Source organism: Protopterus annectens, chromosome 1.part2, assembly GCF_019279795.1.
Source record: "Protopterus annectens isolate FY-2018-M chromosome 1.part2, PAN1.0, whole genome shotgun sequence".
Classification (NCBI taxonomy): Eukaryota; Metazoa; Chordata; order Ceratodontiformes; family Protopteridae; genus Protopterus; species Protopterus annectens.
Genome location: NC_056727.1, coordinates 1080108664 through 1080132933, shown reverse-complemented (window position 1 = coordinate 1080132933; position 24270 = coordinate 1080108664). Strand labels below are relative to the sequence as shown.

Below are 24270 nucleotides of genomic sequence, written 5' to 3'. Positions count from 1 at the left end.
CCAGGATTACTCTGACTCCAAAAAGAGGCTTAGGGAATTCTTACTCCTTCCTCAACACATTCCTTTAGCTATCCCTACTGTCCTGGACATTGTAGATGATGCCTTCTTGGAAACTAACCTGGCCCCAGACACTTTACCTGCAGCTCCCAGGAAGTCTGACCGGTATTACAGAGTATCTGACTCTAACAAGCTCCTCTTCAAGAATCCTACTGCGGACCCAGATACCATTTCCCGAGGACCTAAAGGCATTAAGGCTACTACCCCCTCTGATAGAGATTCCAGGGCCTTGGATAGATGGGGTAAGAAGGTATACACTTCTGCTACTTTGGCCATTAGGGCATTAAACTGCCAGTTTCATATGTTAAAGTATCAGCAGCATATTATGGGACTACTTAAACAGAAAATGACATTGATTCCTGACTGTGCTGAAAATAAAGAATTACAGGATTTAATGTATTCTACTGAACAAGTTGGTAAACATACCTTGCAATGTGGTTTTGACTCTTTAGAAGCATCTTGCAGGGCTGCTGTCACGGGGTCTGTACTTATCAGGCATGCTTGGCTTAAGGAGCAAAATTTGTCAGATCATGTTAAAGCTAAATTACTGGATGCTCCCCTAAACCAAGACTGCCTGTTTGGCAACAAAGCAGAAGAAGTCCTTAAAAAGATGGAAGAAAAAGGTAAATCTATGCAAACTGTTAAAGATTTTCTTCAAGTACAGCCTCCTAGATTTAGCAGGAATTGGCCTTCTAAGAATTGGTCCTTTCCTGTCTCTTCCAGGCCTTCTCAGTCCAAACCCAGGAACATCAGACCACCTAGGCTACAGTCTCAAGGTACTCACAGGCCTAAGCAGTGGGGGCTCCCACTTCCAAAGCTGGAATTAGTAAGACACCCCCTATGGAAATATGTCACAATGACTTAACCTTAAACCTTCCAAGCCCTGCTCAACTGCCTGCTCCCTTAGGGGGAAAGATCGCCCTGCATGCAAAAAACTGGAAACTCATTACCCAGGACAAATGGGTTTTAAATCTAGTTTTCCAAGGATACAGATTCAACTTCCAAACCTTATCAACCCCAAACGGTTGGCCAGACCTACCCCCAAATCAGTGGGAAGTGGCTCAACAGCAGGTTCTCTCTCTTCTAAGTATCAGGGCTATTCAGCCTGTCCCAGCAGAAGAAAGGGGACAAGGTTTTTACTCAAGACTTTTCCTGGTACCCAGAAAAGACAGCTCCTGGCATCCTATCCTGGACCTCTCTGTTCTAAACACCTTTTTGGTAATCCCAAAATTCAAACTGCTAACACTTCAACAGCTGCTTCCTATGCTAGGCAAAGGTGCCTGGTTTGCAACCTTAGACTTAAAGGAAGCTTACCTGCGCATTCCAATAAGGGAATCTTGCAGGAAATGCCTACGTTTCAGAGCAGGCTCCATGCACTATCAGTTCTCTGCACTTCCCTTTGGCTTGTCTACTGTGCCCAGGGTATTCACAAAGTGTCTTGCTCCAGTCATTGCATTTTGCAAGCAAAGAAATATTCAGATATACCCATACCTGGACGATTGTCTAATTCAGGCAGAAAGCCAGGACATGCTAATAAAACATGTGGCATTTGTAAAGAAACTTCTAACCTCACTGGGGTACACCATAAACAAAAAGAAATCTCATCTAGTACCCAGCCAACAAATTGTATCCCTGGGAGCAAGCTTGAACACAACTTCCCAGATGGCTTACCTCACGCCAGAGAAACAAGTTTATTTGACAGCCTACTTCAAACTACTGGCCACAAAGACCCAGCTATCTGCAAGGAAAATCCTGCAAGCCCTGGGTTCATGGCCTCTTGCATTCTACTAATTAGATATGCAAGACTGCATATGAGGAAACTACGATGGTATCTAAAAAGCATATGGTGTCAACATTCTCAGGACCTGGAATCAATGATTCCTATCATTTGTTGCATAAAGACAGAGTTCCTTTGGTGGACAGAGGCCTGCTACGACAACAAGGGGCTCCCATTCACTCTACCCCCTGCCGCACAAACCCTAACAACAGACGCATCAGACTATGCATGGAGGGCTCACTTGGCAGGGCAGTGCATTCAGGGCAAATGGAGCCCGAGTCAGATGCATCTGCATATCAGTCAAAAAGAAATGCTAGCTGTACAGAATTCCCTGACAGCCTTCAAGGACCACATTCTTCCAGGACAGTTATTGTAAAAACAGACAACACCACTGTTATGTGGTACATAAACAAGCAGGGGGGAACACAGTCGTACTCTCTCTGTAGACTAGCCATGGCTCTGTGGAACACAGTCTTGAGCTACCAAGTGCACCTACAAGCTCAATTACTGCCAGGCAAGCTAAATTCACTGGCAGACAACCTAAGTAGAAATCTAATGGACCCACATGAGTGGAAACTGGAACCAAAGATATTCAACCTTTTGAGAAACAAATGGGGGAATCCAGAGATAAACCTGTTTGCCTCCCCTCAGAACTACCAATTGGACAAATTCTGCACAAGGACTTCCCACAGTCAAGTTTGGAAAGTGGATGCCCTGTCCTTCACCTGGGAAAGCCTCTCAGTTTATGCCTTTCCCCCTCTGCCTGTCCTCTCGAATGTTTTGCTAAAGATCAAACAGGACAAACCAAGGACAATACTGATTGCACCAGACTGGCCACGCCAACACTGGTACCCCCTCTTGCGCAGTATGTCAATGCTGGAATCATGGCACCTGCCTCAGACCCCTGGTTTACTATCATAATTTTGAATCCAACTCCGTCGACCGCACTATGTTTGAACACGGAAAGTTGAACACTGCAAGGTTGAACTTCAAAAGCAAGCCTAGGAATGGGTTTTAACATGGGTCGAGATAGGGGCGAGGTTTGTAGTTCAGCAATAGCAGCGAACACCTATCTCGACCCATGTTAAAACTGTTCCTAGGCTTGCTTTAGAAGTTCAACATTGCAGTGTTCGACTTTTCGTGTTCGAACATAGTGCAGTCGACGGAGTTGGATTTGAGATTATGATAGTAAACCAGCCCCCTTCCCTGCTGTCCCAGCAGGAGAGCCAGATTCTGCACCCTCAACTTCAAACCCTGAACCTTGCAGCCTGGCTAATTCCTTGAGCTCTCCAATAACATCCCTCAGTAAGCAGGTGCTAGATGTCATTCTGGAGGCAAGGAGGCCAAGTACTAGAAAATCCAATGCTGAAAAGTGGAAAATATACTGTTCCTGGAGCCAGACTCGGGGGGGATGGGCACAACGGTGCCCAGCTTACCACATATTCTTCAGTACTTAAAAGAGATGCTCCACAAGGACCTTTCCTTCTCGTCATTTGAAATTCATGCCTCTGCCATTTCAACTCATTATAATGCTGAACCACCCCTCTTCTCTCACCCCCTGCTAAAGCAATTCCTCAGAGGGGCCAAAAATGTAAGACCACCCAGGAGAGCCCCTACTCCAGCCTGGGACCTTAACTTTGTATTGGAAAAGCTCACTCTACCTCCTTTTGAGCCAGCTGCAACTGCAGAGTTGAAATTCCTTTCTTGGAAAACAGCCTTCCTTCTAGCCATCACTTCAACAAGAAAAGTGTCTGAATTACAGGCTCTCATGGCAGTGGAGCCATTCATCATCTGCCGTGCAGACAGGGTGTCGCTCAGGACCAGTCCTTCCTTTATGCCCAAGGTGGTGTCTAGTGTGGCCCTTAATCAGTCCATTCATTTGCCTACTTTCTTCCCAAATCCACAAAACAAAGGAGAACAAATACTGCACTCTTTGGACATGCACAGGCAATGTAGATTTTATTTGGACAGGACTAAGCATCTCAGAAAATCTGAACAGCTGCTATTTGGCTTAGTTGCAGTGGCAGAGGGGAAGGCCATTTCAAAGCAAACCATTTCTAAGTGGATAGCCCATTGCATTCATTTCTGCTATAAGCACCATGGAAAACCTACCACACAGGGGATAAGATCACATTCCAAAAGGGCTGCATCTACCTCTGCAGCCTTTCACAGAGGTATCCCTACCAGGGACATCCTAGAAGCTGCTACCTGGAGCTCTGTACATACCTTCACCAAGCATTACCACATGCCTATTTTTTTCTAAATCCAGAGCTGGATTTGCCACTGCAGTCTTGCAGGGCTTATTAGCTGGCCCTAATGCTCTCTAACTTCCTTCTCCCTCCCTTAGCTTTGGGAATCAACCCAAATGTGATGACTGCAACAGTGAAACCCGAAGAACATAGTACAGTTGTGTACACTTACCATAAATGTAGATGTTGCAGTCCTGGTTACCCTCCCTCCAGCCCCCTGACATCTATTGGCTATACTTTTCTACTTGTTTGGTGTATTTCAGCTTTCTGATGTATTTGCTTTGATTTTTGTTGGAGGTGTATCCTAACATATAATTGCTTTCCATTGTGGGGGCACCGGACATCTGGGGTAAGAAAAACTGATGTAATGACATCGGCTGCATGTTTTATACCCCTGACATCATGGAAGAAGAGACCGCATCTGATACAGGAATCCAAGACTTTGATATTCAGGCTGACTGAGGGCTACCTGCAGGCAGATAACCCAAATGTAATGACTGCAACCGTGAATACACTTGAACATCTACATTTATGGTAAATGTACACAACTGTACTGTCTAGGCCTTCCTTTGAGTTTACAATAATCAGAGAGATGTTCTCATGAGGGAAACCACCCAAGAAAGTGGGCTTGGAACTCTTTCTGACTGTTGGTGAGGACAGATCTCCTCATACCAGGTATGAAAGTTATTTTCTTGTCAGAATGATAGATATGAGCAAGCATGTCCATCCTTTTCAACATACCTGCCCACCTTCCTCTGTTGGTCTAAAGGTTGTTAGTTTTGTTCAAGGCTCCACTTTGCATGGCATTTATGAAGTCTGGAAAAGAAAGTCTTAGATACCATTATGGGTAAAAGAGGAAGGACTAGTAGCCTAGGGAAGTTTCAGATGTTGGGCTGTCTAACACCTGACAGTATTAATCTGATGATGATGCTCCTAAGTATGAACTGTCTCATCCAAAATTTATCGTTATGGTAAGATAACACCTCCGCAGATGTTCATCGTGCTATGCTGCTGCAGTCATCACACGTGGGTTATCCTGCCGTCAGGCGGTCCCGCAGTCGGCCCGAATTCCAAAGCCTTGGTCCGGCGTCGGTTGTCGTCGCTTCTTCCCTGAAGTCAGTGCAGCAGGGGTATAAAAGAGGCAGCCGACGCCATTTTCTCCAGTCTTTCTTGCCGCGCGGTGGCCGAAGCAGAAGCAATTCGCAAGTGCCGGTCGGCCAACTCCTGAGATTTCCAAACAGAATTTCAGCTGAAGTCTTCTATAAAGCTAAGTACCCCATTGGGGAAACTTTTCTTGCCTCAGACCGATGTCAGACAAAGTTAATAATTGTATTTCTTGTGGGAAGCAAATACCTCATAAGGATTTTCATTCTTATTGTATTCCTTGCCTAGGCCCAGACCACAATGTTTCTGGTTGTCGGTTTTGCGCTAGGTTCAATAAACGCACTATTAAGCGTCAGGCTGATACCGCCCAACATTATTTTGGCAGAAAATTCAATTACATCATGTCGTCGGAACCTCCGACAACCGCTATGTTTAAAAAACGCAAGGACAAGGACAGGCAGCCTAGGCCTAGACCAGATACTGGGGTCTCGGTTAGGCCTGCCGCCGGATCTTTGGTAGTCAGTGAGGCGCCTACGCAGCCCCTGACTACCGCAGATTTAGAAAATACTACTACCTCTCAGTCAGAATCTACTGGGCCACTGGAGCCGGTTCCTCCTCAACTCACAGACGCCAGCCCTGGCGGCGATCCGGAGACTATGGACAGGCCTTCGGCTGCAGAAGGCATCTTTAAACCGACGACTCTCTCCATTAAGTCATACGCTAAGCTTCCAAAGGTTAGGAAACCGGGTTCACAGACTCCCGCACAGGCCCCTATGCCTAAAAAACAGATGCTCAAAATGGCGGAGGACCTGATTACCCTTATCAGAGGTTCCCAGCCCCCTCCTGACAAAAGGTCTAGACTGGAGGAAGATTTACCTCCTTCTGACCAGGAATCCATTTCCTCAGCAGATTCTGAAGAACAGGATTACGCCTTCCCTCTCTATGAAGACTCGGATGCTGAGGAGTCTATTCCCTCTGTTTCCCCTCCTGAAGAATTCTCTTTTGGGGAAACCCTGCACACCATGAGAGAGCATTTCCACTGGGAAGGTCAAGATTACTCTGACTCCAAGAAAAGACTCTGTGAGTTTCTTCTTCTACCTCAGCATAGACCCCTAGCCATTCCTCCTGTTTTAGACATTCTGGATGATGTCTACTCTGAATCCAGTCTAAATCCAGATTCCTTACCTCCTGCACCACCTAAACCAGACAGATACTATTGAGTCCCTGACTCTCACAAGTTTTTATATAAAAGCCCTGCTGCAGACCCAGAAACCATCTCCCAGGGTCCCAAAGGGGTAAAGGCCTCTACTGCTAAGAATCCACTACCTGCGGAAAGAGATTCCAGGGCATTGGAAAGATGGGGGAAAAAAGTGTATACCTCTGCCACTTTGGCCATGAGGGCATTAAACTGCCAATTCCACATGATTAAATACCAGCAGTACTTGCTTACTCAGTTAAAACAGAAAATGCTCCCTCAAACAGATCAACTAGATTTCAAAGGAATGCAAGATTTGCTGCATGCAGCAGAACAAGTGGGAAAACATACCTTGCAGTGTGGTTTTGATTCTTTGGAGGCCTCATGTAGAGCAGCGGTCACAGGGTCTGTAATACGTAGACATGCTTGGCTAAAAGAGCAGACCTTACCAGAACATGTTAAAGCAAAATTACTGGATGCTCCACTGCAAAAGGATGCATTATTTGGTGTCAAAGCAGAGGAAGTCTTAAAGAAAATGGAAGAAAAGGCAAAATCAATGCAAACAGTTAAAGATTTTTTACAGGTGCAACCTCCTTGCTTCAGCAGAAACTGGCCATCAAAAAACTGGTCCTTTCCTGCTTCAGACGGACCCTAAAGGTGCAGGTACAGACGCCCTAGGGGCAGAGGCCGGGCACAAGGTACCTTCAGGCCTAGACAATGGCAGACAACAACTCAAAGAGGGGGAGACGACAGATCTCAACCCTTCAGTAAACAAACTCAATGACTTTCCTCTTCGCCTGCCAAGCAAAATTGCCCAGGCAGCACCTGTAGGAGGAAAACTGGCTCTTTTTCCACAAAATTGGCACATCATAACAAAGGACAAATGGGTTCTGGATATCATTACCCGAGGCTACAAATTTCATTTTCACACTTTACCACGGATGACAGGCATGCCATATCTGCCAGCAAACCAATGGGCAGAGGCACAAAAGCAAATTTCAGCACTCATGAACATGAAGGCAATTCAAAAGGTACCTGCAAAAGAGCAAGGTCAAGGATTTTACTCGACTGTTTCTAGTACCAAGAAAGGACGAAGCCTGGAGACCCATCTTAGACCTTTCAATTCTAAACACATACCTGTACATTCCCAAATTCAAAATGCTAACACTACAGCAGCTTCTTCCCTTGCTGGGCAAGGAGTCTTGGCTGGTGACGTTGGACCTCCAAGAGGCATACCTGCATGTCCCTATCAGACAAGATTGCAGAAGATACCTCAGATTTTTGGCAGGCACAACGCATTATCAATTCTCTACATTGCCATTTGGCTTTTCTACTGCACCCATAGTATTCACGAAATGCCTGGCATCAGTAATTGCATATTGCAGACAACGAGGAATACAAATTTATCCATATCTGGACGACTGCCTGATCCAAGCGAACAGCAAAGACATCCTACTACAGCATCTGGCATTTGTAACAAAGCTGCTAAGTTGCCTAGGGTACACAGTAAACAAAAAGAAGTCAAAACTAATACCCTCACAAGAAATAATTTTCCTGGGTACCAACTTGAATACAACGGCCCAGATGGCTTACATCACGCCAGACAGGCAAAAACAACTGGCTCAGTACTTCAAAAAGATGGCAACTTCTACCCAGCTCACTCCAAGGAAATTCCTGCAGGCATTGGGGTACATGGCATCCTGTATTCAACTAATTGCATATGCAAAGCTGCATATGAGAAAACTACAATGGTACCTAAAAAGTGTATGGTCCCAACACAGACACAGCCTCGAAGCAAGTATAACTCTCATTCCCTGCCTTCAGAAAGAGTTTCTATGGTGGGCTCAAGCATGCCAAGCAAACAAGGGCCTTCCCTTTGTCTTACCTCCAGCAAACCAAATCTTGACAACAGATTCATCAGACTACGCCTGGGGTGCACACATGGCAGGACAATGCATACAGGGCAAATGGTCTGCAAACCAAAGGCAACTACACATCAATCAAAAGGAGATGCTAGCTGTAAAAAATGCACTACCAGCCTTCAAGGACCTCTTGCATCCAGGACAACTTCTAATAAGGACGGACAACACCACAGTTATGTGGTACATAAACAAACAGGGAGGAACGCACTCCTATCCACTATGCAGATGGGCAGTGGACTTGTGGAACACAGCATTAACTTACCAAGTACAACTACAAGCACAATTCCTGCCAGGAAAGGAGAACATATTGGCAGACGAATTGAGCAGAAATTTGACAGACCCTCACGAGTGGAGACTGCACCCACAAATATTCTCAATGATAATTCAGAGGTGGGGACCACCAGACATAGATCTGTTTGCCTCAACCAACTCTACTCAAGTGTGATGACTGCAGCAGCATAGCATGATGAACATAGTACAGTTTTGTACCTACCATAAATGTAGATGTCCGAGTGGTATGCTGCTGCAGTCCAGGTTACCCTTCCTCCATCCCCTCTACCTAACAAGGATTTTTCTTATACCTCCTGGTACATCAAACTTTGGGATGCATGTCTGTATGGTGTATTTGCTTACAACTAGTACTATTGTTTTTTCACTAAGGTATGTTTTGCAAGCTTCTTATTTTGGGGCACCTGACATCTGGGGCAAGAAAAACTGAAGAAAATGGTGTCGGCTACCTCTTTTATACCCCTGCCGTACTGACGTCAGGGAAGAAGCGACGACAACCGACGCCTGACCAAGGCTTTGGAATTCGGGCCGACTGCGGGACCGCCTGACGGCAGGATAACCCAAGTGTGATGACTGCAGCAGCATAACCACTCGAACATCTACATTTATGGTAGGTACAAAACTGTACTTTCTCTTCTAGGAGTTTCAGGCCCTTGTAATACAGAAAATCATATCTGATTTTGCAAGATCAAGGAGTTCCCTTCATGTGTACTACATGAACTACAAAATGAACCGGCACCTCACCTAAGTGTCATGTTTAATGATAGCCTCTCCTCAGACTCCGTGCCCACTGAGTGGCACACAGCTACAGTTATCCCACTCCACAAGGGGGGATCCACGTTGGATCCTGGGAACTACCGCCCCATCAGTCTGACGAGCCTGATCTGAAAGGCCATGGAACTTATATACAAAGATATTGGCAACCTACAAACACTGGACCCCACCCAGTTTGGGTTACTGAAGGGCCAATCTTGTCTCCTGAACCTGATTAGATTCTTCAAATCAGTCTCCAGAGCTGTGGACAAGGGTAAGGCAGTCCACACAGCCTATCTGGACCTCACCAAGGCCTTTGACACCATCCCCCACTCTGGAATCATAGATAAACTTACTAAGCTGGGCATTAATCCCTACATCACTCGATGGGTTGCCAACTGGCTTACTGACAGAACCCACATTGTAAAAGTAGCCGACTCCAAATTCAACTCCAGACAAGTGACAAGTGGAGTACCTCAGGGTTCAGTCCTGGGACCGCTCTTGTTTGGCATCTACTTCTCTGAAGTACAGGCCAACACTAAGGGACTCTGGCTAACAAAGTTTGCAGATGACTGCAAACTGGGAGCCATTATTGAATCCCCAAATGATGTGGATATTCTACAAAAGGGCCTTACAAAAATAGATGCTTGGTGCCAGAGCCATGGGCTCAAGCTCAATGCCAAGAAATGTATAGTTATCCTCTTTAGGAAAAATATGTACCCATGAATTACCACATAGGTAGCAGTACAATAAACACCAAAAGTGTGATAAGAGACTTGGGGACACAGGTGGACAGTGGTCTCACCTTCGATAACCACATTGCCACAACAGTCAGGAAATCCTTCTATGTGGCACACCTCATCACTAAGGGCTTTTCATCCAGAAAAAAGGAGGTCATTGTCCCATTGTACTCATCCCTTATTAGACCCATTATAGAATACAATGCCCCATTTGGTATGTGCCTCTCAAGACATCTGCAACAACTGGAAAGGCAGCAGAAATACCTCACTAAAAGAATCATAGGCCTAAAGCAGATGCCCAATGCTGACTGTCTAAAAAAACCTCCAGCTATACTTTGTCATATGTCGTCTACTCAGAGGCAGTCTCTACTTAACATACAAGGTCATGTCAAACCCAGAGCTGTTGGACATGCTACACTTGAAGAAATCACAATCCCTCAGAGCCACACTCTCCAGGGATCTAAACCTTGTCATCACAACGAATAAAACATGCTGGAGGGATAGATTCCTGACCCAGAGACTCCCCAGACTCTGGAATAGACTGCCCATACATGTAAAACAAAAGCGCTTCTTTGGCCCTCTTCAAAAGAAACCATGACGATTAGATGGGAGATAGGAAATTCACCCCGGGGAGCACGTCAGTCGCCCTGCTAGATAGGAGTCCAAGGAAGTAAATATTGTGGGAAGAAATAGGCAGGGAATTGTTATGGCTAGGCTTGTATAGGCCCTAGGGCCGATAGCCTCATACCAACCTATGAACCTATAAGCAGGAGCCTATTCTTTTGCCTGAAAGTCTTTTTTTGGAGGTAGCAATAAACTGTTCATTTAATCTTCTGGATTTCTTTGCTGTGGCAGAAACCAGTTCAAAGGTTCCTTTTCACATGCGCCTTTATTAACCCAGCCTGCACAGTTGGTAGGGCATGAGACTCTAAATGTCAGGGTTGTGGGTTTAAGCTCTACATTGGGTGAGTCCCTTTGTCAGGCCTTAGTAACCTAACTGATAAGGGGTTGGCCTCCTAAGTCAGATATTGTGGGTTTGAGTCCATCTGGGGTGATATAATCTTGGGGTTGGGTGGATGGCATAATGGTTAAGGTGTTTACCTCACAGACACCAAGGTACAAGGTTATTGGCTAGCCTTAAAAGGGCCTTCAGGGACAGGGACAGCTAGCCTAGTACTTGTCTATGAACCTATGTGTACTGCCAGCTCAGGGCTTTATTCAAATTGTTCTTTTTTTTCCAAGGAGTGAAAAGGTTGTATTTAAGTAGACTCCTGTTCAAATTAGTTTTGCCATCAGTCAGCTAGTTAGCCAATGATAAATGCTTGTAGTTAAAGTCCGTTGTTTCACTTTCAGAGTAGTGGCATTTTCCATGACAATATTTCTATTTCTGTTGCAGACACTTTTTTTGTGACAACACCTTAAAGCATTTTTGTCTTGGCTTCAGCTTGGAGTGGTCTGGTTATTTTTAGGAAATTTGGCCTGAAGAATTTTCTCAACTTATCTGAGATGATCCTGTGCATCCCACCACTCTGATAGCAGTGCTTGTGTTTTATTCCAGCCATATTAGTCAGATAATGGTCTTACCATATCAGTTGATCTCTTACAGGTCCCTCTTGATAAGTTATTATTATCCTATGTATGAGTGGTTCTCTGTTAGCAGCAGTTAAGAGGTTTCCTGTCATTGGGCAAGTATGTATTTTATATCAATTGTTTAATGATGTTATATGAAATCTGTGCTCTTATTTTCTTTTACTTTGACTGCAGTTACCCACTAATGGCAAGAGGGCAAACCAACAGGCTGTGAGGGCAAAACACATTTATGTATTCAGTGCGTTACATCATAGTATATATCTGCTGGTATGCAAGCATCCCAAAATGCATGTGGTTTTGCTGAAAAGAAATGTAAATTCTTGTTGGTAGAATAATAGCCCAAGCAAGAGCCCATCAAAGAAGGACTTATAGTAGATCATTGAATATGATAAAAATGCAGCTGCTATTTACAGCAGATGTCGGATACAAAACTGCACTGCCCCACTCCCCTTCCCTTTTTTCTCAAACCATAGACACACACATAAGTACACTGTTCCACGCCAAGACTTTGTTATATTTAGGGCATTGCTTTGTTCGATCCTTGCATGCTAATCATATTTTTGGATGTCGGTGTTTCAGAACTGAACTTGATATTGGATACATTCTGTGTCCCAAACAGGTCGAACTATACAGTGTGCTGATACTATTTGCTGCTAATGAGTTTCATCATGTATTCTTGCATTTTTTTCTGTCATTGTCCAGTTGCGTACTTTGCCTAAGTCACCTAACCTGATCAATGCTCTTCAGTCACCCTGAGAGTGAGCCATATAAGCTAGTGAGTACTTCCCAGCAGGACAACCCATGACTTAAAAGAGTACATGGTTATTACCACCTTTGTATACTGGTTTCAGACAGGTCATTTTATTTACCTGCTTTAATTATTTTCAGAGATTGTGGGGTTGGCAAGCAGTGGCCAAAGGGAACCAGCCCTTGATGGAATGCAAGTCTGTCATGGGGCCTTCATGACTGTACATCCACAATCGCACATACTTAGGAAGAATTCTTATCATAGATGGTCGACCTGCCAGCATTTGTTTGTAATATTAAAGGACACTCGGGGAGAATAAATAATATAAAAGGGTATCCAAATGGTGTGCAATAGCATCACCAGTCACTCTGGATATTACTTTTTCTACTCCGCTTATGAGTTCAACTTGGGAGAAGGTGGTTTGCCGTATAGTGAAGGAAGGCCACCATCCTTCATTCATAGTAAGTAATGTCGAGATGCAGTTCTGTAAAAGTTTATACTGCTTGCATTTTATATGACCTGGTAAACTGAATATCTAGAACATAGATTTTATTACTGTCCTCTGAATTCCCACTTTGTGAAAATAAATGATACAGGTAGTTGTGAACAAGCCAAATACTTTTTCTGTACCTGCTTTATGTATTCACATAAACAAGTTTTAAATAAATAATGTGCTAGTATCAAAATGTGACTGTATCACTTTTTTCTCTTTTGTGTCAAGTACTTTACATGTGATCAGAGGTGTATCAAGGGTGGGCAAAGGTGGGAGCACAGGCACAAGGTGTTAGGGAGCATGATTTGGAGAAGCGGTTGACGTTGTACCAGCATTCTGAATGCTGATACTTCATTTGTGCTCATGGTTGAAGTATATTGTATCTTAACTATAGCAAGCCACTTGTTACATCTGTAGCAAGTGGTTTGCTACAGTTTCATATCAGAAGAGGTTATGTTGTTTTGTTCCTCAACTTAGAGTTGAAGGGTGTGGCAGACTGGGGAACTGCACAGGGCACCAGATAACCTGGCTATGGCCCTGCATGTGATCCTCCATTCTGATTAAAAGAGAGGTAAGACTGTAATTCTGTAGTGTCCATAACTGATATCTAAAGAGGATTAGTAAGCTATCCTTATTTTATTTACCATTATTTTGGTTTTCTTTTATCTTTACAAAGTCAGTATCTCAACAGGTAAGGCATTAGACTTTGATGATTGGAAGACCAAAAGGCCCATGGGTTATTCCCCCACACAAGGTGTTCCAGTATAGCTTGTAGAGGAGAGGGTGTGCTGCACGTCTGAGGCAGGCAAGTCATTAAATCACTGTTCTGCCTGCTTGGTAATAACTGAAGTATGCTGAAGCTCACATGGCAGTTACAAAGGATTAATGACTCTCTTTGGCATCCCGACCAAACTTTCCTTATATGAATAAATTCCATTAATTCAGATGTACCCTGAATATAGGCCATATGCCAGTAAGTAAGGCACATTTGATTTGAATACTTTTATTTACTCATTTAATGGATTACATGCAATACAGGATAATATAAAACTGTAAGTTAGACAAATTGGTTGTCTAACAGTCCAAGCAAATGAATGTGTAACATTGGTTTTACTAAAATGATTTTGTCTTTACTGCTATACAGAGGAGACCTTTATGTTTTGGAAAGGAATAGCTGATGTGGGACTGCTGGGAGAAGTCATCTGTAACATTCAGAAAGAGATACTGGAGTTACTAAGAGGTGTCCAGCAACGGCTTAGCCAGTCTTCATTTCATATTACAGGTAACCTTTAGAAACATTTCTGTATATGATAAAAGCCAAAACATGCCAGTTCTTTTTCTCAGTGCAAGAATTAACATTCACACTTTGAAGTTAATAATTACAAGTCTTGGAGAACAAATTGTAACTGATTAACTGGTAACAAAATGGCACAAACATTCTATGTTGGATGGAGTTACAATGTATGCATTTCATACTGTTCTTTAGAATACCTTCATCTCTGAGTCCCAGTAGTTCTTTGTACTTAAGTGGGTACCCTTATTCCCACTGAGTGCAAAAGCTACAACATGTAGTTTATCACATTATCTGAATAGTGATGTAGGCCATTGTGTTATTTAAATGATTATATCAGAAATGTCGAAAAGGATGTAATGAACGGTTTGTAAGAAGTTTAGCAATAATGTGCTATATGTTGGCAAAAATGTATGAACATTTTTCTGTTAACATGCTTATCTGTTACATATTGGGATCTAAAAATGCCCTATTGAACATACAAGATACCATACATGTGCTACTTTTGCATTTCTTGATGTTTACAATATTCATGTGCTGAAACGAGCATGATATCTTACTTTAATGGGAGGAGTATTGGATTCTTACAGTCATATTTCTATTTTATTTGTACTACATTTCATTACCATCTGTGGTTTGTTCTGTAAAATAAGTGATGTGCTTTGTGTTTTTGAAATTATCTCCTCCTTTTCCCCCATTATGGCCAAATCCACAAAAATTATGTAATGGGTTATCTGTATATTATTTTAAAACATTCTAGGCAAAGAAATGTTAATTCTTCAGAAGTGCAAGTACTTGCGCATGTTTTGTCCAGTATTACAGTATCTCGTATGTTCATTCCAGTTGCAGTATTTCACTAAGTGATGGTCTGTTTTGCAGTGAGTACAGGATTCAGTGGCTGTAATTAGCACAGAAATGTAGTAGCTTTTGTAGTGCTGTATGAAAGGTGGTGAGTGGATGCAGCATATATATATGTATGCAGTTCCTGTTAGTAATCAGCGTAGTGAAGCAGAAAGTGAGAATATGGTGAATATATGTGGCCTTTGTGACTGTCAGTCCCAATGAGGCATAAAGTTGGCAGACCCAGTGAAGTTTCTTTTTTTTCTTTTTCAGCCCCCCCCCCCCCCACACACACACACACACACACACTAACACATCCACCTGCCTTCTTTTCAGTTTCCCAGCTTATGCTAGCACTTCACGAGGTAGGCAGCAGTTAGGGTTCAACTGATGTGAATGAGACTTGTAGACCAGATGCTGATTTTCAGGCAGCTGTGATGGTTTTTTCAACCTTCAAGTTTTTCAGTTGGGTGATCAGAGGACTTGGACCAAAAAGATGACATCTCTGCCCTGCCGATGCAAGAAATTTGAGTGCTCTTTTACCAGTCTCTGTTGCTGGAGTAGAGGCCTTCTAACTAGAGAAAAGAGGCCTTGCTCCGTGTGTCTAAGGCCAGTGCCTCAGGGACAGAAATCCCTCTTCCCACAGGCATCTGCTTCATACTCTGATGAATTTGATTATAAATTCTTTACTGAAGAGCATGTTGCCTTGAGGTACATAGTTAATCCACAGGCCATGCATCCCTCAACCTCCAGAGTGGGTCCCCCATTTAAGATGAGAGAATCCCCACTGCCTAACTCTTCAGGTTATGGTCTAGATAGGAAGGAACTACCTTACTTGATACAGATTTCCTCACTTCTAGGCTGTGATAAAGATGACGAGGATCCCTCATCCTTGGGCTGCTCTCCAGAAAACATCTTCTACTGGAAGTCCTTTAACTTAATCACAGAATCTCATTAAAGGTAATTAAAACTTGCTAGGGATAGATGAGCCTAGGCCCATCTGCTTGTCTTCTCCCCTCATCTGCCTTCATTTTTTCTGGACACACACAAAGCAGCTTCAGTCCCTAAGAAGCTGAGCAGTTTCTTCAGAATGGTAAGCAACCTGAAAATATATCTAGAAAAATCCTGTGTGTAACACAGCAGTGGTGTACCTGGATGCATCTAGATGATCAGAATGAACATCTTATCCAAAACCCTCCTTAATGATAAGGAGTCTGGAATATTTAGAGCACTTTGGAGGAAAAAGGTATAAACCTTGTCCACCTTGACATTATAGGCCGTAATTTGCCAGACTCAAGTAATATGATGTCAGGCTAATGTCCTAATGGAGACAGAAGATATTTCAGAAGATCTGATGGTGGTAGTGTTGTATCCTTCGCCTGTAGGACTAGTACCAGTGTGTACTGTACTTAGCCATCCCAGCTCATAAAACCTTTCCAGGACACCCTAGCCTCTCTCCCATTACACAAAATACACAACACCCGAGGATCTATCTCCAGCTGTCTGAAGCCATGCAGAAGTCAGCAGCTCTAAAAAAAATTATCTCAGGTGTATGTTTAATTTTCTTGTCTTTATTTTTTTAGCCTGATTGTGTCCTCCAAATTTACATTCAAGGTCAGTCTGCTCCTTTTCATTTTTGAAAAGTACTACTATCAGAATAGTTTTCTTAGCCATGATCCCCTCTCCTGCTTCTTTTGGCACCATTTTGAAGTGTGTTTTCCCTGCTTTATCAGTCAGGTTTCTTGTCCCTAACCTTCCATTTCTGTCAGCTCTCCAGATTTTTGTCTCATATTTTTGGTCTTTTCCTCAAAAAATTCATGGTTTTCTGCCAAATCATTGTAGACAAATAGCTAAATAATGACATACATTTGAGTTTCAGACTTTGTATCATTTAGAAAATGCATGTTAATGCAAACTCTGTTATTCAAGCAGCTAAGTTCGTAAAAGCAATGTTTAAAACCTGTCCCTAATTTTGGGTTTTTGTTCCCCTATTCATTGTGGCTTTTTAAAGAATTCTTGTGTTTAGAGGTTGAGAGGTATGCTAACCCCTTACTCCTACAGGTTTTAGTTTGTAGTAAAAGTAACTTTGGAAAGAAAAGTTCACAGGGCCATTATTCTGGATCTCTACTATTTTTCTGTATAGTTTACAGTGTCTTGTCTACTGTAGTTTTTGGACTGCTGCTGTTAAAAATATTTAGGTAACAAACTGCCTGATGTCTATTTTTTCATCAGTAATTTTTTTTGCAGAGGTAAATCTTTTGAGTTATCTTATCCATGGTATGTACTTGGCAGTGTGCCTTATTCTGCAACTAATTTTTATTCTTAGAAGATAGCTGATTAGGCAGTTGCATTTGAAAACCTGATTTTTTTACTAGTCGGTATTCTACAAATAGTAGATGTTCATTGTGGTACCCTGCTGCAGTCATCACACTTGGGTTATCCTGTCGTCAGGCGGTCCCGCAGTCGGACGGAATTCCAAAGTCTTGGTCCGGCGTCGGTTGCTGTCACTTCTTCCCTGACGTCAGTGCGCCAGGGGTATAAATAATGCATCCGACGCCATTTTCTTCAGTCTTTCTTGCCGCGCGGTGCCCGAAGCAGAAGCAATTCGCAAGTGCCGGTCGGCCGACTCCTGAGATTTTCGAAGTCGAATTTCAGATCCAAAGTCTTCAATAAAGCTAAGTACCCCATTGGGGAAACTTTTCTTGCCTCAGACCAATGTCAGAAAAAGTTAACAACTGTATTTCTTGTGGGAAGCAAATACCTCATTAAGGATTTTCATTCTTACTGTATACCTTGCCTAGGCCCAGACCACGACGTCACTGGTTGTCGTTTTTGTGCTAGGTTTAATAAGGGTACTATAAAAAGATGCTTTGATTTTGCACGACACTACTTCGGTAGAAAATTTAACTACACTATGCCGTCGGAGCAACCGACTACCGGCGTGCACAAAAAACGCAAGGACAGGCAGCCTAGACCCAGGCCAGACTCCGAGGCCTCGGTTGGTCCGGTCTCCGGTTCACCGGTCTTCAGTGAGGCTCCGACGCAGCCCCTGAAACCTCTGGAACCCGAGACCGCTTCTGAGCTTTTGGCGGAGGGTACTAGGCTGACGCAGCCATTTTGTTTAGCCCCTACCGACGACATTGCTGATAAAGATGTCGGTGCTGCAGAAACACCTTCGGTTTCTGAAGGCGTCTTCAGACCGACAACGCTCACCATAAAAACGTATCCTAAGACTAAGACTCCTATTAAACCTAAAAAGACTGCACTTCAGTCTCCAGTTCAAGGCCCCATGCCTAAGAAACAGATGCTCAAAATGGCTGAAGATTTGATCTCTTTAATCAGGGGTTCCCAGCCCCCACCCGACAAAAGGCCTAGACAAGAGGAAGATTATGCCTCCTCTGAACAAGTGTCTATTTCCTCAGGCTCCTCTGAGGACCAAGATTACTCCTTCTCCCCTTATGAAGATTCTGATGCTGAGGATTCTATTCCCTCAGCTTCTCCTCCTGAAGACTACTCCTTTGGGGAAACTTTACACACTATGAGGGAACATTTTCACTGGGAAGGTCAGGACTACTCTGACTCAAAGAAAAGGCTCAGAGAGTTTCTTTTACTCCCCCAGCACAGACCTCTTGCCATCCCCCCCAGTTTTAGACATTGTGGATGATGTTTACTTAGAATCCAGTTTGAACCCAGATTCTCTGCCTCCTGCTCCAGCCAAACCTGACAGATACTATAGAGTGCCTGACTCCCACAAATTCCTTTATAAAAGCCCTGTTGCTGATCCAGAGACCATCTCCCAGGGTCCCAAAGGGGCAAAGGCTTCTATGGCAAAAAATCCTGTACCCTCTGAAAGGGACTCCAGAGCACTAGGCAGGTGAGGGGAAAAAGGTTTACACCTCAGCCACTCTAGCTATGAGGGCACTAAATTGCCAATTTCACATGCTAAAATATCAGCAATTTCTTATGTCTCAGTTAAAACAAAAAATGAGCACACTCCCTCAACAGTCTGAATTAAAAAAAATGCAGGATCTATTACATGCAACTGAACAGGTGGGCAACCATACTTTACAATGTGGTTTTGAGTCTTTGGAGGCTTCCTGCAGAGCAGCTGTCACTGGGTCTGTTATATGTAGGCATGCTTGGTTAAAGGAACAAACTCTGCCTGATCATGTTAAAGCAAAGCTTCTAGATGCTCCCTTACAGCAGGATGTTCTTTTTGGAGTTAAAGCAGAAGAAGTCTTGAAGAAAATGGAGGATAAGGCAAAATCTATGCAGACAGTCAAAGATTTTCTACAGGTGCAGCCCCCTCGCTTCAGCAGAAATTGTCCAACAAAAAATTGGTCCTTTCCAGCTACTGACAGACCACAGAGGGGAAAATACAGACGTCCAAGAGGCAGAGGGCAACCACAAGCCCAGTACAAACCTCGACAATGGGGCACTGCAGCACAGAAGGGAGGAGAAGACAGGTCCCAAACTACCAGAAGGCAAACTCGATGACTTGCACCTTATCTGGCCAAGTAACACTCTCTTGGCAGCCCCCTTGGGAGGAAAACTCGCACTTTTTTCAGACAACTGGCACATTGTCACAAAGGACAAATGGGTCCTAGACATAATTTCACGAGGATACAGATTCCATTTTCACACCTTGCCAATGAAAAGAGGAATGCCAAACCTGCCACAAAATCAATGGGCAGAGGCACAAAAACAAATTACAGCTCTCATGGACATGAGAGCCATTCAACTGGTACCTACATGAGAGCAAGGCCAAGGATTTTACTCAAGACTCTTTCTAGTTCCCAGAAAGGACAAAGCCTGGAGACCAATTCTGGACCTTTCAATTCCAAAAACTTACTTACAAGTACCCAAATTCAAGATGCTAACACTATAGCAGCTACTTCCCATGTTGGGCAAGGAAGCATGGCTAGTAACGTTGGACCTCAAGGAGGCATACCTGCATGTCCCTATCAGACAAAGTTGCAGAAGATACCTCCGTTTTATTGCAGGTTCAACCCATTACCAATTCTCTGCACTGCCCTTTGGCTTATCTACTGCACCCAGGGTCTTCACAAAATGCCTGGCACCAGTAAGTGCATACTGCAGACAAAGAGGAATTCAAATATACCCATACCTGGACGACTGCCTCATCCAAGCAGAAAGCAAGGACAAACTCTTACAACATCTGGCTTTTGTAAAACATCTTCTAGGTTGCCTGGGGTACACAGTAAACGAAAAGAAATCAAAACTAGTCCCCTCACAAACCATGACATTCCTGGGTGCCAGCTTGAATACAACTGCCCAGAAGGCTTATCTGATGCCAGACAAACAACTGCAACTGACTATATATTTCAAAACAATGGCAACAAAGACCCAACTACCTGCAAGAAAAATTCTGCAGGCCTTGGGCTTCATGGCATCTTGCATACTACTAATACCATTTGCAAAGCTGCATATGAGGAAATTACAGTGGTACCTAAAAAGCATATGGTCTCAACACAGTCACAGCTTGGACACAATGATATCTCTCATTCCCTGCCTACAACAGGAGTTTCTATGGTGGTCACAGGCATGTCACCTCAACAAGGGTCAGCCTTTCACCTTGCCCCCAGCCAGGCAAACTATGACAACAGATGCATCGGACTACGCCTGGGGGGGGCACACATTGCAGGACAGTGCGTTCAAGGCATATGGACTGCAGATCAAAGGAATCTGCACATCAATCAAAAAGAGATGCTAGCTGTACAGAATGCTCTGACAGCCTTTAAGAATCTATTACATCCAGGACAACTTAAAATAAGGACGGACAACACCACAGTAATGTGGTACATAAACATACAAGGGGGTACACACTCCTACCCTCTATGCCGGCAAGCAATGATCTTGTGGAACACAGCTCTGGCTTACCAAGTTCAGTTACAAGCTCAATTCCTGCCAGGAAAAAAGAACACATTGGCAGACGACCTCAGCAGAAACATCATGGACCCCCACGAGTGGAAACTGGATCCACAAGTATTTGCAATGATAACTCAAAAATGGGGTCTTCCAGACATAGACCTGTTTGCCAGTCCTTTAAACTATCAACTAACAAAATTTTGTACAAGGACACTTCACCATCAAGCTTGGAAAGTGGACGCACTCTCATTCAGTTGGAAAAACCTGAAGTATATGCCTTCCCTCCATTGTCTCTCCTCACAAAGGTGCTTCTGAAAGTCGGAAAGAAGAGACCACGACTGATACTCATAGCCCCAGACTGGCCACGCCAGCACTGGTACCCACTATTGAGGAATATGGCCCAGGGCCCACCTTGGATTTTACCACAAATTGCACATTTGCTCACACAGCAAAACAATCAGATTCTTCACAGCCAGCTCAAAACCTTAAATCTGGCTGCATGGCAAATCACCTAAGCATCCAGCCAGCTCCTTTTTCCCAAACAGTTATGGATGTTATTCTGGAAGCTAGGAGGCCCAGCACCAGGAAGGCCTATTCGGATAAATGGAAAAGGTTTTGCGCCTGGAACCAAGCTAAAGGCCAAAACACACTTCAGCCTCACATGCCTCAGATTCTACAGTACCTAACTGAGATGTTGCACAAAGGACTTTCTTTTTCTTCCATTAAAATCCATGCATCAGCTATTTCAGCTCACTACAACACGGATCCACCCTTATTTTCACATCCACTTCTAAGGCAGTTCCTCAGAGGGGCAAAAAACATTAGGCCCCCCAGGAGAGCACCTACACCAACATGGGACCTCAATTTTGTTCTGGAAAAACTTACGCTACCTCCCTTTGAACCAGCTTTCTCTGCAGATCTACAGTTTCTATCATGGAAGACTGCCCTGCTGCTAGCAATAACTTCAGCTAGAAGAGTCTCAGAGCTGCAGGCACTAATGGCAGTGGAACCTTTCCTCATTTCCATCAAGACAGAGTTTCTCTCTGAATCAATCCTTCCTTCATGCCTAAGGTGGTTTCCAGTGTGGCTTTAAATCAAACCATCCACTTACCCACCTTCTTCCCAAATCCACAGAACAAAGGAGAAAGACTCCTGTATTCCTTGCGCATTCACAGGCAACTTCGTTACTACTTGGATAAAACTAAAGCTTTCAGAAAATCTGACCAGCTCTTTGTATCCTTTGCTACAGCTTCACAAGGGAAGGCCATATCAAAACAAACCATTTCCAAATGGATAGGACATTGCATTCGTTTTTGCTATACCCATCATAGAAAACCAGTTCCTGCTACCATTAGGCCCCACTGTACCAGGGCAACAGCTACATCTACAGCCTTCCTCAGGGGGGTCCCTACCAAGGAGATTTTGGAAGCTGCAACTTGGAATTCAGTACACGCCTTTACCAAACACTATTACTTACCACTTTACTCTAAGACTAGAGCTGGCTTCGCCACTGCAGTTCTTCAGGGCCTTCTAGCCTCCTCTAACCCTCTATAACTTCTCCACCCATCCTTAGCTTTGGGATTCTACCCAAGTGTGATGACTGCAGCAGGGTAACACGATGAACATAGTACAGTTTTGTACCTACCATAAATGTAGATGTTTGAGTGTTCACCCTGCTGCAGTCCAGGTTACCCTCCCTCTGATCTAACTGGCAAAAATGTCTACATTATTTTCCTGATGTATTTGCTTATAGCTGGAGGGATTTTGTGTTTGTGCAGAAATTACTTAATTTGGTACTAATTACTGACCACCTTTTTGGGGGCACCTGACATCTGGGGCAAGAAAAACTGAAGAAAATGGCATCGGATGCATTATTTATACCCTTGGCGCACTGACGTCAGGGAAGAAGCGACAGCAACTGACTCCGGACCAAGACTTTGGAATTCCGGCCGACTGCGGGACCGCCTGACGACAGGATAACCCAAGTGTGATGACTGCAGCAGGGTGAACACTTGAACATCTACATTTATGGTAGGTACAAAACTGTACTTTTTCTTTGTACTGCATTTAGTTTTCATAGATAGGCTTTTGGTATTCATTTCTCATGCAGACCTTTCTCTTTAGTGTTTGCACTGAGTTTTCTATACCAAGTTCACATTTACAGATCCCATATAATCTTCTGTCCAGTTTAATAAATCCAGCATTACATAAATTGTTCAGATCCTACCTTCTCTTAAACCTCTTTCGTCCTCCAAAACATTTTTCTGCATACATTGTTCCCACAATTTCTGTTTTTCATGCAATTTACTTGTACCATTTTGTAAAGACCCACTTTCTGTTCTTTTATCTCTGTTACAAATTTCACTCATTCAGGTATTGTTAGTTTAGAATATAGTTTCCATTTTCTAGTCCTTACTTTTTTGACAGCCACCAGAATTAAACTTGAGAGTCTTACCATGGGTGGGCAATTCAGATCCTGTATTCCAGCTCAAAAAGTAATTCGCTTAGTTACACTTATTTGCTCACCCAGTACTCCTAACAGAGTATTCTGTAAGGAATTTTTAAAGTGTGCCAAATGATTACACTTTGAAAACATGCTCCCAGGGTCCCTTTTTCTTCCCCATTACATCTCTAGCATTTGTCATCTGCCTAAGGAAAAATGTGTTGGAGTCTGCTTGAGGAATAAAAGTACCTATGCAAACACTTCAAGTAAAAATCTTAAGTCTTCTAGACTTTTTGCATATTTGACAGCCATGCATATGTCCTCCTATTGTTTTTTGGTCAATTGCTTATCTAATCTCTCTTCGCAATCATTTCTGATCTCCTCTGCTTGATTCCAATAGTTATCATGCAATATTTTATATGCTCTACTAATTATCCATTTTCTTTTTTTAATAGCAACTTCTCTTCCAGATTCAGCTAAAAACTCACCCAGTAAAGGTCTTTCACAAGATTCCTCTATCCCTTTCTCTTTCTGTATACTCTGATGTTCTTCGTGTTTCACTGTTGCAGTCATTACATTTGGGTAATCCTGCTGGCAGGTTGCCCTCAGCCGGCCTGAATTCCAAAGTCTTGGGTCCTGCATCAGCTGCTGTCGCCCCTTCCCTGACGTCAGGGGTATAAAAGAAGCAGCCAACGCCATTTTCTTCAGTCTTTCTTGCCGCGCGGTGCCCGAAGCAGAAGCAGTTCGCAAGTGCTGGTCGGCCGACTCCTGCGATTTTCGTTTTTGAGTTTCAAATCCGAAGTCTTCAATAAAGCTAATTACTCCGTTGGGGAAACTTTTTTCTTGCTCCAGACCGATGTCAGAAAAAGTTAATAATTGTATTTCTTGTGG

At 43.5% G+C, this 24270-nt stretch overlaps 1 protein-coding gene across 4 annotated transcripts in view; it reads left to right on the top strand.

The window, feature by feature from the left end:
- Positions 1 to 24270, top strand: part of GMEB1 (glucocorticoid modulatory element binding protein 1) — a 536371-nt gene that overhangs the window by 386778 nt on the left and 125323 nt on the right. For all 4 annotated transcript variants that reach the window (XM_044059984.1, XM_044059987.1, XM_044059986.1 and 1 more), the window contains exon 8: positions 14061 to 14198. In XM_044059984.1, the coding sequence (XP_043915919.1) occupies positions 14061 to 14198 (138 nt within the window). The remainder of the gene's footprint in view (positions 1 to 14060; positions 14199 to 24270) is intronic.